Source organism: Acomys minous, assembly GCF_964271855.1.
Source record: "Acomys minous genome assembly, chromosome: 11".
Classification (NCBI taxonomy): domain Eukaryota; kingdom Metazoa; phylum Chordata; class Mammalia; order Rodentia; family Muridae; genus Acomys; species Acomys minous.
Window position 1 is genome coordinate 48,279,617 of NC_140492.1, and position 15,314 is coordinate 48,294,930.

At 45.1% G+C, this 15,314-nt stretch overlaps 1 protein-coding gene across 6 annotated transcripts in view; it reads right to left on the reverse strand.

Moving 5' to 3' along the window:
* USF3 (upstream transcription factor family member 3) overlaps positions 1-15,314 on the reverse strand; it is an 80,785-nt gene that overhangs the window by 31,630 nt on the left and 33,841 nt on the right. For 5 of the 6 annotated variants that reach the window (XM_084801287.1, XM_084801283.1, XM_084801284.1 and 2 more), the window contains one exon: positions 2,402-15,020. In XM_084801287.1, the coding sequence (XP_084657413.1) occupies positions 8,590-15,020 (6,431 nt within the window). In that variant the 3' untranslated portion in view covers positions 2,402-8,589. Of the gene's footprint in view, positions 1-2,401; positions 15,021-15,314 lie in introns of those variants that run through there. The other variant, XR_014783083.1, reaches the window with a different exon arrangement.

Genomic DNA, 15,314 nt, shown 5'->3' on the forward strand with positions numbered 1-15,314 from the left:
TCCACCCCCCTGCCAAACACTGCCACCAACTGGGGACCAAGCATCTAAATGCCAGACGAAAGAGGAACCTGGAGCTGGAGCTAAAGCCTGCTGGGAACCATACTGGGGCCAGCCCGCTCTCCAGCCCCCTGAAGGGCTTTTCTTACCCCAACCCCTTTTATGTCTGTTGCTCTCTACTTCCTGGCCATCATGAAGTGAGCAGCTTTGCTGTCCCACAGTTCTGCCACCCCACAGACCCAGACACAAAGGATACAGCTGGCCACAGAGTAAAAGCTGGAGATCTCCATCCAAAGTAGATCCTTTCTCTTTTTTCTTTTTTCCGAGACAGAGTTTCTCTGTGTAGCCTTGACTGTTCTGGACTTGCATTTGTAGACCAGGCTGGCCTCGAACTCACAGTGATCCACCTGTCTCTGCCTCCCAAGTGCTGGGATTAAAGGCATGTGACACCACCGCCCGGCTGCTTTCTCCTTTCAAAATGTTTTCTCAGGTACTTTTCATGGAGACTAGGTATGATGGTGAATTTTGTCAACTTGATGAGATCTGAAATCAGTTAAGAGACACTCCTTTGGCCAGGACTCCTAGAGTATTTTCCTAAAATGATTAACTGGGGGTGGGGTGGGGAAGACCTTCCCTGGGGGTAGAAGGCACTTTTTGGTGGGGGCCCAGCTATAAGGAGATTCCAGGGAAAAGTCTGTGGCCTTTCACCTGCCTGCCTCCACTCTTGCTGGTGAGTGAATCTACCCTATTGCCACCACTGCTACTGCCATCTTCTGCTGTCACTGGAACCCAGACTCATCTGACTTCCAATGTGAACTGAAGACCAATGGCTCTCTAGGAATACTCCAGGCCTTCCAGCACCAGACCTCGACTGCTCAGGTACACAGCCACATGGACTGAGTAGCTATGGAGTTTTTCCAAATGGATAGTCCATTGTGCAATAGTGCGCGCGCGCGTGCGCACACACACACACACACACACACACACACACACACTTTTTCTTTATATGGTGCTATGCTGCTCTTTTCTAAGTATTCTTTATTCTGAATTAGGGATTGATCATTTCTGTATCATTTTTACCCCATCTGTAAACAATACATTGATTTATAGGGGTCTATAGGTAATCAAACTTGGGGCCTTGTGCTTTAACCATGAGCACTTACCGCTGAGCTACACCTCAGCCTTAAACTTTACATAATTTAGCCAGCCCTCCAATCCAATACCAATGGCACATACTTGTGGAGGCTAAGCAGGCTAGTTGGTTTCAGGCCAGTGGGAGCTAGTGAGACTGTCTAAAAATTAAAAGCAAAACAATACAACGTTTATGTAAGTTTTACACAAAATAACAAGTTTACATAGTTTTATAGTATACAATCCACTGTTTTCCCCTCACAAATTATGCTCGTAAGTTTTTAACTAAGTTGATAAAGCTATAAGGCAATGTCTCACTATGTAGCTCTGGCTAGCTTCAAAATCAGAGATTTGCCTCCCAAATGCTGGGATTAAAGGTGTGTGCCACCATTTGTGGTTCTCCCAGCTTTCTTTAAAAGATTTAATATTTAAAGCTGGGCATGGTGGCACACGCTTTTAATCCCAGTACTCAGGAGGCAGAGCCAGTCTAGGACAGCCAAGTAAGTCTAGGACAGCCAAGGCTACACAGAGAAACTCTGTCTTGAAAAAAAAAGAAAAAAGAAAAAGAAAAAAAGATTTAATATTTAATACATGTGTATATGTGGGTATGCACATGGGTGCAGGTCCCTAAAGAGGCCAGAAGAGGGCATTAGAGGCCTTCTGAAGCTGGAGTTACAGGTGGTGAGGGCTACATGACATGGGCTTTCTGTAAGAACTGTTATGTGGGGTTTTTTTGGGGGGTGGGGGTTGAGGCAGAGTAGCCTTGTTGTGTAGCCTTGGTTATCCTGAACTCACTTTGTAGACCAGGCTGGCCTCGAATTCACAGCGACCCACCTGCTTCTGCCTCCCAGTGCTGGGATTAAAGGCGTGTGCCACCACCACCCGGCGGCTATATGTGTTCTTAACAGCTAAGCCACCCCTCCAATCCAATACCAACGTCTATCCCAAATTTCTATACTTTAGTTTCTCCCGCTATAAATACAGTTGAGAATGTGGACTGAATCACCACTGAATACTCTTCCATATGTGAAATTCTAACTTTACTTTTATAATGACTGTACAGGTGTGCAGCCTCTTCTAACAGTGTAGACCCCATCATAACAGAGTTACCTGAGGTATAATGCTTAGGAACAGAAGCCCAACAGCAATGTGTCATGGGATCTCTTCAGATAGAAGGCAAGCATCACACCAGAGTATCTATATGGCAAAACTTAAATATACTACTCAGATGCAAAACAAGTAGATTTAAAGTGAAAAGGGAGAAAAGAGAGAATTCACAATGCAAAAATTGCAAAGTTTATTTTCTTAAATAAAATACTATATTCATATCTATACAAATAATTATTACAACCATTAAAATGTTACATTTAACAATAAAAATTTCAAAACTTTAAACAAGAGCATGTTTTGGAATATTCACATCCTAATACAATGCATTTGTAAAAAGATGTCAAAATAAACAGGACCTATTCTTATTTACAGCTGCAGGACAATCCTGATCCTATTATACATATCTGCTCTGTATTCCATTACAAAACAAATTAGTTTCCATCAGAATTATAAAGCAGGTGATTTACAGTTTATAGGACACAGTGCACAGCACAGTGCTGGCTGGGTCATAGATAAAAGATTACACTACTGAAGCAGTAAAACTCATATTTTCCTGGTACCTACCCTACAGTAAACACACCCAGTGTCTCTATAAATAATTTGTGAAGATAATCATTCATGTTCTCAATATTCAACTTTAAAAAAAGCAAAATGAATACACACACACACACACACACACACACACACACACACACACACACCTGCTGAAAGTGGAAGAATTTCCCTTCACAGTAACACAACTGCAGCTTCTTAAGCCACACTACCTGGTCCCTTCTTGGAAGATAACAGTCCAATATCGCATAGATTCAGCACTGTAGTCAAGCCCAGTGCCCAGTGACCTTACAAATGAAAACGAGTTTAAGATTTCAGGAGCAGGAGGCAGAGAGGTCTCAGAAAACATGAAGACAAAGTTAAACCAGTCAAACGTTAACTTCCTATTACACAATATTGTACACACAACCGGGCCCAAAAAGTTAAAAATCATTTTTTTAAAAAAGTGTGCTACATTACTAGCAAGGTTTTGTCTATGCCTCATGGAATCTAATGATGAGTTACATATTCATCCAAAAGAACTTGAAGATTATGCCCAACATTCTCAACCTAAGGTGACATAGGATTATGAAGCACCTAACAACATATATGTGCCAAAAGGGGGGGGGGAGGGAGAAAGAAAAGAAAAAGAAAAAGAGTACTGGGTAGAGTTTATGCAAATGTAGAGATAAGGATGTGAAAGGACCGCCTGCCACACAAGCTGTGTTTACAGGTTCAGCTACACTACTCACTAGTGACTTTGTCATGGTGGCTCTAGGGAGCCTAAGGCAAGAGTGAGAAATATCAGGTGTACTTGTGGTCTAGGAGGCCTCTGATTACACAGCATAGGCCATCCCTGGAATGCCTTCTCTGCAACATGGGGTTGGCAGGGTGGAAAAGTTCCAGGATCTGGTCTCAGGCAGAGTCACAGGTCAGGGAGAGTACAGTACCTAGGCAGAGGCATGGCAACCAGGAGCGCTGAGCCCAAGGGCTCAGCTAGGTGTGGTCTCCCAGGCTGCCTGGCTTGTCCCCATCCGCACGTGGTGAGCCCTACAGGAGCTCCAAAATACAGTCTAGACTTCCCTATAGGAGAATTCAGCACAGCACAGAACAGCAAAGCACAGAGTATAGTTAAGCAAAAACACAAGCAAGCAAACAAACACAAAACCTTGCTTGTTGGTAGCATTTTGGGGAAGGAAAACAAAATGCTAACTAACATTCAGCCCAAAGGGCATCTCTAAAAGAAACTAATTTGCATAAACATGCTGCAGAATCACCTCTCGGAGACTAAGTCCACCCTAGTGCCTCTGGTCACTGGCTAAGTGTTGCCCTCCTGATGGAATAGGCACACTTCCTCCAGGTCGTCAGCACCTATGTGACAGAACCGCAGTGACTTTCAGGCAGCTGAGGATTTGAACCACAGGCTGTTCTGTTTTGGTACCACCTTTACCGTTTCTTCCACCACAGGGGAAAAGTCCACCGGACCAAGGAATGCAGCCATTCATCCCCATACCAAAATCTCTTAAGTCAACTTTAAACTAATGGCATCTTGAGGAATTGTTGCCCTTTAAGAAAGAAGCCGAGCGAGCGAGAGGTTTCCAAAAGGCAAAACCTGGGATCCGCTACTACACACTGATCTGATGGGGGGGGGGCACCACAGGCACCACAGGGGAGAACTGGCCTTGGTCACAGCCAGGCTGCCTACCAGCTACTGACAGGAACAGCTAAAAGAACAAGAGTGTACACACCTATGCAAAGGAAAGATAAAGCAAGAGGCATAGAAACCAGTCTCAACTCAACCCTTCCTTACCCTTTTAATGTTTTCATTAAGATGTGTTACTACAAGTTGGGTGCAGTAGCTCATGCCTGTAACCCCAGCACTCCGGGAGGCAGATCCAGGTGGATCTCTGTGAGTTTGAGGCCAGCCTGGTCCACAAAGCAAGTCCAGGCTACAAAGAGAAACACTGTCTTGAAAAAAAGAAAAGAAAAAAAAAAGTGTTTCTACATTTTTTTTTTGAGTATAAGTTTTAGCCTTTGCATGAGATGGCTAATATTAGAAGGCAAGAGCGAGGCAAAAGAAGTCCCCTTAAAAGGTTTAAACAATAGTGCACTTTAAATAGGCTGATTTTAAAAGGCTAACCTTCATTGCAGTTCAGCATAATTCTGATCTGTCTGGGACTGCTACAGACACTCCGCTACCCTCAGACTTCAGAACTCACCCCACTGTGGAAATCCTGTCCCCAACTCAGAGAAGGGGGTGACCTCTGGCGTCTCAGAGCTGTTCTAGTAAGAGCAAAACTATAACTCATGAAGAAATGTAAGACTTTAAAAAACCCCAGTGTCCATGAAAAACATTAAAATGACCGATATATTCAACAAACTCACTGACATTTACATAGAGAAATCTAAAACTCATCACTTCATTAGAACTTCCTGTGGAAAGCTGGGAGGAACCGAGCACTTTCAGTGACTGTGTAAGATCGATCAATGGTTAGAACAAAATGATTCAATGACTCTCACTTAGAAAGCAAACAGGAAGTGGCATGGTGGCACACACCTTTAATCCCAGCACTTGGGAGGCAGAAGCAGGTGGATCGCTGTGAGTTCAAGGCCAGCCTGGTCTACAAAGTGAGTCTAGTATAGCCAAGGCTACACAGAGAAACCCTGTCTCAAAAAAAAACAAAAACAAAAACTAACCAACAACAACAACAAAACCACCAAAAAAAAAAAAAAAAAAAAAAAAAGGAAAATAGACATGGTGTGTGTTTCCAGAAATTACCCAGTAGGAATACAGTGAGGACTCTATCATCTGAGGCCATGTGTGAAATGATCTCTAACACACAAACGCAGTCTGTCTTTAATTAGAACCACATTACTGCATTCGAGCAGGAGCCCAGTTATTTGCAGATGGTCACAAAAGCCTGAGAGGCAGACATCACAGGACTGTAACTGCAGCACAAAAGCCCTGGCAGTGCAATGCTATCTCAGCACAGAGCCGAGCAGCAGCAGTCAGTCAAACAACAAAAGTAACCCAAGGTAGCAACAGACTTTAGGACTGTGCTGCACTTGCAAGTGGAGCCTCTCAGCTGGGTAGGGGAAGGACTGCTTATGCCCACGGATTTAAGGCCAGTCAACACATCAAGATCCCTATCTCAGAAACACAATACAAAACTGGACTTTGTCCGTGGCATGTTACCTTAGTTCCAATAGAGCAAGCCTGCCCTTCAGAACTCAAGAGCCACCATGATGTGAGGATGTACGTGTGACAGTCAGCCACTAAGAAGAGAGGTGGGACTGGGGAATGACTGGCCACACAGAACACTACCCTCAGTGACACTGGCAGGTGGGGCCTTTCAAGTACAAAGAAAACTCTGAATATTAATGCTTAAAAGTGAGTCATTACTGTGGTGTTCCATGCATTCAGGAAGTTCTCCTTTGACCACAGGAATACACTGTAGGGAGGAAAGCCAGGTTTGCTCTGCTCAACAGGAGGGGTGGGTGATTTTCAGGGGCAGCAGAATCCGAGGAGTTTAAGCAGCTGAGGAGGCACAAGCAACCCTTTTGCTGAGCCTTCCGACAGGCAGTCAGTGGTAGTGCCTCTCACCAGGCCTCTGGAAACTTCCTTAGTATACAAAGAAAGCAAACCAAAATAAAAGCCTAAAATCTGAAACCTCTGCTGGTCCTTGGGCTTGCTTCCACCGAGCCAAAAGCCCGTCTCTGTGCAGCTCTCTCTCCTTCAGTTCTCTGCTTTGTTTTGTTTTGTTGGTTGGTTGGTGGGCTGGTTTTTGAGACAGGGTTTCTCTGTAGCCTTGGCTGTCCTGGACTCACTCTGTATTTCCATTCCGATTTTAAGAGAATGTATCAACAATTGGAAGCTATGAATTTAAATGGTTAAAAAAAAATTCAGCACATACAATTATTTCTTAGTTTCAAATACTCAAAATTCAATATATGCTTTTAAATTCATTACTAATTTGGTGGGGTTAAAAAACATCCACAGCGGAACCCTTTTCCTCCTCTTGAGTTGACTCATCCAGCCTGGATATGAATGAAGGTTTGTGTCTAGTCTTATTGAAACTTATTATTTGTGTGTGGTCAGCTGATGCCCCTGAGAGGCCTGCTTTTTTTTATTATTATTATTAAGGGAAATGGAGGAGGAGTGAATCTGGGGGTGAGGGGTGGTGGTGAGGGGGAAACTATAGATGGAATGTAATATATGAGGGAAGAATTAAAAACTAAATTATATATATATATCATGTTTTCCTATGCTTTAGAGCAGAGGTTCTCAACCTATGGGTTGTGATCCCTTTGGGGGGATCAAATGACTCACCGAGGTTGGCTAAGACCATCAGAAAACACAGATATTTACATTGTAATTCATAACAGTAGCAAAATTACAGTTATAAAGTAGCAATGAAATAGTTGTATAGTTTGAGGGTGACTGGAACATGAGGAACATTAAAGGGCCGCAGGGTTGGGAAGGCTGAGAACCACTGCTTTAGAGCCAGCCTCAGTTTCCCAATCGCAGACAGAAGTTTTACTGCCGTTTCCAATTTGTTCATTTTTAATTGAGACAAGATTATATCTACTTATCATGTACGACATGATAACTAAATATATATGATATACATCTTCAATACTAAGGACCAGTCTATACTTTAAAACCCACTTCCACATGCACTCTCACTCATGAACTCACAGATATACACATAGAGAATGTATTTTTGTGAAGCACCATTTCATACCAACAAGAAAAATAATGAATTCATTTTCCTATGACAATTGTTATGAAGGATATAATGCAATTTACAATGCCATATTTAATATAAATAATCAGCAAATGAAAATATGGAGACAACTTAAAACTCTATCTGAAGTATCTGAAAGGCTCAAATGTTTCTTCTAAACATAATATTTACTGAGCACTTCTAATATTTAAGTGATTGTAAATTAGTTTATTTCAAGACCAAATAAATAGAATGAAGAGAGAATAGTAAATCAACTCACCTGACGAAACACTGGTCACTAACTGACCCTAGGAAAAGCCACAATACAGCTGCTGTTATTCTTTGGCCTAATGCAAACCCAAGTACTAAGTGGACACATTGCTGTTTTGTATTTTTAAGGCTCATTGTCTAAGGAAGACTTTTGCTTTACAGGATCTTGGCACATTGAAGGATAATGTGGCTCCCTACTTTAAACAACAAGACATGAAATTTAGGTAGTTTATTAAAAATTATAATTAAGTCTTTGTATCAAAGCTCAGAATGAAGGATGATCAAAAGCTTCATGTATTTTCTATCTGCTTGACATTTTTACTGATGGGAATTTAACTCATTATCAATTATCACTTGCCATGGTTCAGAACTGTTAGATGTTGACATCAGCCAGTACCTAGTCATGTCATGTTTTTTCAAGTTGCTTTTACTTTAGGATTTGCAACTTAACCATCTTAACTATCTATTTTACCTCTTAATCAACAACTGAACTAAATATCACAACTCCTTCCTAGCATGTGCCAAGATCTATTCAACTTCTGGTTGATTAGTACTCAGGGAATAAAATATTACAAATCATACTTGGAAAAGTAAATTATTTAGAAGATTAAAGAAAGAACATCACTCAGAAACAAAAGATGATTGTTTTAACAAGCCCAGCATATGCACCCTCTCTGACATGCTTCATTATAATCAGAAGCTAACTGAAAAATGGTTACCCAATATAAAGACACATATCCACACAAGCTCCCTCAATGCATGTGTGTACACACATGAATAGTTGTCATTTCAACCCAAACCTTTACAATTGGTTTCTCTAGGTTTAAACAGCTGAGCTGCAATCGTGACCTAAGATATGGCTTATGTTGTGAGCAGGTCTGTTTGAAGACTGCTTGGAAGAGTCAGAAGCAGAGGAGTTTGCTATGGTGAGCAGAGGTGACATTGCTGAGCCATCAGGAAGAGCCGTTGCTATTTCTGGAAACAATGATGTCATATTAAAATTGGATAGGTGAGAGTTGGCCATGTGCATTGGCGGCATCTCGGGGAGAAGAGGAAAGCTTGGCTGAGCAAAGCCAACGGGTCTGGGAGGAGATAAAATCGATCCAAATCGGTTATTTAAACTTCCACTGTTCACTTTCTCTGTGCTAGGATTGGAGAACATCTGATTAGAAAAATAAGGGATGGAAATGTCATTGGACAGAGTAGGGTGAGCAGGAGAGTACGGGGGGTAGAAGGAGGGGAGAGTGTTCTGGGGATCCACTGGGATGAGCGCTGGAGTTCGTGTGGCACTAGGCTGGGTAACCTGTGGAATGAAGGAAGTATTAGCATTTATGGGTGGGTTCATGCCACCCTCAGGAATAAAAGGAAAACCAAAATTTTGTGACAGCGTATGCTGGTCGGGACCTGAATTATCATTAGGTACTTGAGGACTGTCAGGCATGAAGCGGACAATACTGGCTCTCTTGTCTGCAGTGGGCTGCTGCCGTCCAAGGATCATACTGCCGCCAGCCGAGAGAGGAAGATGGGGAAGACTTGGATCGAAGACGTTACTGTGCCTTTGATTTCCGGAACGATTCCTTTCAGGTTGTCGGATTTTGGAGCCACTGCTGTCCTGCAAGGGATGTCTTGATCTCTGGGCAACTGAAGAGTTACCCTGGCGAACAGGAGGCCCTTGGTCCGCGTTCCCATGAGACACAGGCGGGTGTGGCAGAGTTGGCCTCGCAACCCCATGCATGTTGGATGTGACAGGAGGGTTCATGTGGCCTTTGGTCCCATGGCTATCAGTAATCCTCATGGGGTTGGACTTCTGTACAGAAACATTGGGGCTTGTGTTTCGACCTTGAATATCCCCTGAGGAAGAGGAACTTGAAAAGGGGATATTCAAAGTACTGTTCCTGGGGTTAATTGCACCTAAAGGCATGTCACAACTCTCCCTGTTCTGACTTTCACTCTCTCTTCTAATATGAACACTTTCTCGAGTTGGGGGACAATTATATTCAATTGTTGAAGATGGACCACATTGTGTATTCCTTGGATGCTCTGAGAGTGACCTTTGACTCCCAATGACCTGATCACCAAGGTGAGGAGCAAGCAAACTCTGCATAAAACTCTGATGACATGTGTTGTCACTGTCCCTTGGTGGGACGGCATTTCCTGTTGGGATGCTCTGAACTGGTGGATAAGATAGCCTCTTTTGTCGGTCGATTGGTGGTGGGCCGGTGTTCTGACTAATCCGAAAAGCCTGGGACTGCATACTTCTCAGTGATGGCACAGGGTTACCTATTTCATTATTTCTTGAAGATTGTACTTCAAAATTACTCTGCGGCTGTTGGCTGGCTCCACCTGGTTTGAATGTCTGACAGTCAGAAAGGCGGATATCTGAGGCGACAGTATGGTCCATGCGACCCTGCATGTTATGAAGCGCCAAGCTCTTATTTCTAGGAACATCAAGATAGCTTCTCATTTCAAGCTGATCTGAGACCCTGGAGCCCTGAATTGACATGCCCATTCTCTGTTCCGAAGTAGAAGATGGCTTTCCAATGAGGGCCTCGGCAGAGTAACTGGACACACGGTTCCTCTCCGGCCTGTGTGGAGCGCAGGTCATGTCCGAAGACCTAGTCACAATGCTTGGTTGGGACACCATCTGCTGCTCCAAGCCTCTTGATGGTAAAACCCTCTGCATTGGATTATGCCCAGATACATGGTCAGAAGAAACTGCTGAGCCTTGCTGTCTGCTTCCAACATCCTGCTGCTGCTGCAGGATATCTTGGTGGAGATGGCTCTGGGGATGGCTGTGGTGGCCCCGGCCAGCTGAAGGGTTATCACAGCTCTTCTCCGGCTGGGAATTTGCAAAGTGTTGCTGAAGCTGTTGCTGCATCTGTTGATGGTGAGGATGTGGCTGGCTACTCTTGGGTCTCGATTGGTCAGTCCCATGGTGCTTTGTTTGTAAGGACAGCTGAGAAGCAGGAGTGCCCTGAACGAGATTCCTCTTCTTCTGCATCTGGACTTCCTGCTGTAGAGTTCTCTGCTGGTGCACAATATGGGGCTGGGAGTGGACAGCACTGTCTGCGTGTGGCACGTGATGCTGCAGCTGATACAGGTGATGCCTCTCTCTTAACTGCCCTGCTTGCTGCTGCTGCTGTTTGATATACAGGTGGTTGGTGTGAAGGTGAGACACTCCTTGGGCCGGCACATGCTGCTGCAGGGCCTGCAGATGTTGACTTGCCTGGGTTTGCTGCTGTTGCTCAGCAACGGAAGCCTGAGAACTGCACTGAACGTCCGTCTGCCTCAGCGTAGGAGGCACAAAGTTGTTCCCAGGTGGGAATAACCGTGTAAGGCCGTCTCCATGTGCTGCGTTGCTGACAGGCGCAACTGAGTTTGAGGAGTTGGGGGGGATTTGGCTGGCCATCATTTGAGTTTGATCAGAAATGCTGTCTGGAGTCCGGCTCATCAGGGGCATACTTTCCAGCCTGAGGGAGGCTGGCTGACAATGCTTCTGGCGTTTGGCTGAAGACAGTAAAAGATCATCCTGTACAGTGCGCTTCGCAGAGTCTTTACGGCTTTCGTGACTAGGCTTTGAAAGGGGTTCTTGAATCTGTGGATTTGGCATGGCACTAGTCATGCTATTCAGCTGCTCCTGGGAGTACTCTGTCATCAGAGGTGGCACAGGAGGCTGGGTGCCATAAGGACTGGATGGAACAGTCATGTTAACGGTCACAGGAATAGATGTTTGCTCTGAGGTCTGCGACAGACCTGTACAGCTGACCAGAGGACAGCTGACACTGTTCTGATGAGTGAGATTATTCACACTTAAACTGGTGAGACTCGGTGGCTGAGAGGCTGACACCTGTAAGGAGGCATTTGGTGTTTTAATTCCCAGAGAACAGCTTGACTTTTCTAGAGGCCTATCGACTGTTACTTCTACTGAATCCTGAGAGGTAAACTCATTCGGTGCTGCATCTGCCTGTCCTGTGCAACTCTCCTTGTGGATCTGAGGCTTAAAAGGCTGATCTCCCTCTAAAGAGTTTTCAGAAGGCTTTGAAGTAACCTCCCTCATATCAGTCTGCGTGCCAACCCTTCCCTTCTCAATGTTTTCCTGGTCCAAAATAGCTCTTGCTGCAAGGGCCACGATATCAGCTTGCTCTGCGAAGGAACAACTGTCACACGTGTTAGCGGTTGTACTGCTGGTCACATCTTCTCGAGCGGTTTCGGGAAGCATGGATGCAACCGAAAAACTACGACTACTGCCAGAGCTGGTTGACATGGGAGAGTCAGCCTGCCTACTGGCGAGCAGAGAACCATTAATAACCTCCTGATCAGGGAGGCAGGAATGATGCTGTGGAGGATCTTTGTCCTCATTCATCAGCAATAGTTCCTGCTTGGGATGAGAATCAACATTAGAATCACCTATCTTAGAATTTTCTGGAGAAAAGTCAGAATGATCCATCTGGACTGAAAGGGATGATTTCTGAAGGTCTTTTTCTTTAGTAAGGTCAGACAGCAACATAGTTAGACCTTGCCCCTTTAAAGGCCCTGCTGTTTGCATGGTGTCCAATGAATCCTGCTCAACTGGGCAAGGTTCTGCCACAATTTCTACCTCGGAAATACAGTCGGTGCTTGAAGTGCTTGTAGTGGATGGCATACCAGAAACCTGAGGAACCAAAATCTGGGACTCGAGAGGAGACGGAATCAACCCGTTGGTTGAAGGACAGGCTCTGATGGCACTGGGCAATGCTACAGGGGTTGGTGGCGTACCCTGAGAAGTCTCCTGCAAAATGGGAGTAGAATCTTTGGGTTTTGCTGGGGCCACTGCAAACTGTTCATTTGTTTCAGATTCTTGGGAGGACGAGCTACAATCTTCTGCCAACTTAGACTTGGATACAGACTCAGGGATTACTGACACAGAATTCAGGATGTCCAAAGAACGTGAAGTAGGAGCGCTAACACTCTCTGCCTGGGACACAGCAACAGACGGTAGGCCAGCAGGGAGGCTGTCCAGCAGCCCATCACTACACGATGGCTCTGCTGAGCTGTCTGCTCTGGGGCTGTCTAACTTGCCCACATCTCTGACTGAATTCAGGGGACATGCTGGCTTATTAGCTGCTAAGTGTTTCTTGGCACCTGGCTTCTTGTTCAGTCTTTTTGATTTCAGGGTAGGGGGCAGAGAAGTGACAGTGTGTGTGGAGGAAGCTGTTGCAAGACTGCAGGTACTGGATGGTGCGGCTAAATTATCTGTCGTCAGGGTGGGTAGTGCGGTGGTCGCTAGTGAAACACAGTTAGCTGGGCTGGTTTGACTGTTTGCAGAAGTCTGAGGATTAGCAGGCTGGCTAATAGACAACTGTACACAGCTTTGCCCAGCCATCTGTGATATGCTTTGATTGAGGCTGGCCAAAGCCCCAAATGTGTTCAGGGCAACATTGGTGTTTGGATCTTCGCTGGTCGTGGGTTGAATAATTTGCATAGGGGTCTGATTTGTAGTTCCTGATGAAGACATCACAGGCTGCAAAGCAAAGAGCTGTCCATTTAAAGAAATGGTTTGAGGCTGTTGCTGGTTTGACATGGTAACAGAAAACGTTTGTGTTGAGTTGGACGTGGATAGAGATGAAGGTCTTGGTAATATGTGGACAAGGTGCTTTCCTCCAAAAGTCTGTGGGACTGGCACATTTTGCACTGAATTATGAGGCCCTATTATAGCACTGGCTCCATTGACAGGAAGTCGAACAGGACCAGGATGGGGAGCAGAAAGGAGTGGCAGTGGGTTCTGATTAGCTGCCTGTATGATGACAATCTGCTGACCTACCGTTTGGTTGGGAACCTCTGCCCTCATCATCGCCGGGCACGGGGTCGTGCTGGGTGGCTGAAGGATAATAACATTTTGGTTAGCTGGAGCTGCAGTGACAGCTGACCCAACTGGCTGAGCCATCTGAATCACTTGCATTGCTGAGTTCAAGGGAAGGATATTTTTTGGAGGCTGAGATTTAACCTGTGGCTGGGCAATCAGTGGCTGCACAGGTAAGGGTGGACACGAAGGCAAAGTCACCACTACTTGCTCAACTGGCTGCCCATCTGCTGGAAGGGAACTATTTAAGGTCATGCCTGTAGCCATATGCTTGTGTTTGCCTGGGGTAGGGCTGGTACCAGACTCATTCAATACTGGAGTCACAGCAGAAGACGGTGTCTGGCTTAAAGGCTGAATTGTGTTTCCGGCCAGGTGCAATGTAGTCCATGTTGTCTGTGTGTTTCCAGCTGAAGAAATCCGAGTAAGGCTGCTGATGTTTTTCAAATCTGAAGCAGTTGAAGAAGGCAGAGAACAAGAAAGAGTCCAAGCACTGTCCAAAGGAGTTGCAGAAAGACTGCTCACGGGGAGGGTGGTCTTCGCCACTGCAGCAGGACCTGGTGCCACTGCTGTCATATTTGTTGGGTCTGCTGTCTTGCCAATGCTCACTGGAGAAGAATCACCCGTAGATGCGGGAGGCTGGGAGCACACCGTGGTGGTAGCTGACACGGGGGTGTTCTGAGAATCTCCACTGAAGCCCTGCTCACTTTGGCTGGGCTTGGTTTCCAGATGCGCCTCAGTGGCAGCTGCTGAGCTGCTAGAGGAGGTACTTGTGGCCCCTGCGCCTGTTCCCGTGGATGACGTGGGGCTCTCCTGCTCAGGGCTATTTTCTGAAGCATTTTGATCATTTAGGCATGTGTTCAAGGAATGATGTTGGGGAGGGTCAGGGCCAACTGAAACGGTGATCAGTGAGCCACCAGTGGCACCAAGCACACTTGACTGGCTTTCGGAAGTAGAAAGTTCGAGAATATTTTGAGCAGAAATGGCAGTGGGAAGACAAAGAGGAACGGGCTGGTTGGCAGCCAGTGCAGACACTGCAGTCTGGTGCCACGGCTTGTTTTCGGAAGGGTAAACTCCAGAGACAGACACGGGAGTCACCAGCTTGCAGGCCCTCTGCACTGGTACCACATTGGCGGTCTGCTTTTGCAAACTGTGAGCAACATTAAAGGTAATTCCCTGGACAGCTGTCCCCTGGCCATTTCCCCCAGGCTGGCTCCCATTGGAATAAACAATGATGTTCTTTTGGACCTGGTCATTTGGAATAACCACAGACACCTTTGAGTTTTTCAGATTTCCTTTCCAGTGGATTGTGGGGTCATCATATAAGCATATGTCATTTGCTTTCAATAATTCAATATATCGGCCATTTTCTTTTTGGATTTCTTCCAGTTGTTTCCGTAGCTTTTTAATTTCTTCAGCTAAAATATTAGAAATAAAGATGTAAAAATACTAGTGAATGTCAGAAGTTCTAACAACTTAAGTAAAACTGTATGTGCTAAGTCATGACTTCAGATTCTGTCCTTCATATACCTCTTTATGTGCTCTCCGCTACTGTAAGGTTTTTCTTCTTAGAGTGACACCTCGAGCTTCTTTTATATTCCTTTTAAACTCTATACCTTACAGGCCAACCACTGAAAATCTACTACACTATGTAAGTCTTAACATTCCCAATCCAAAACTTTCCAGTAGCATAGCTAACAGATGAAGAAGTG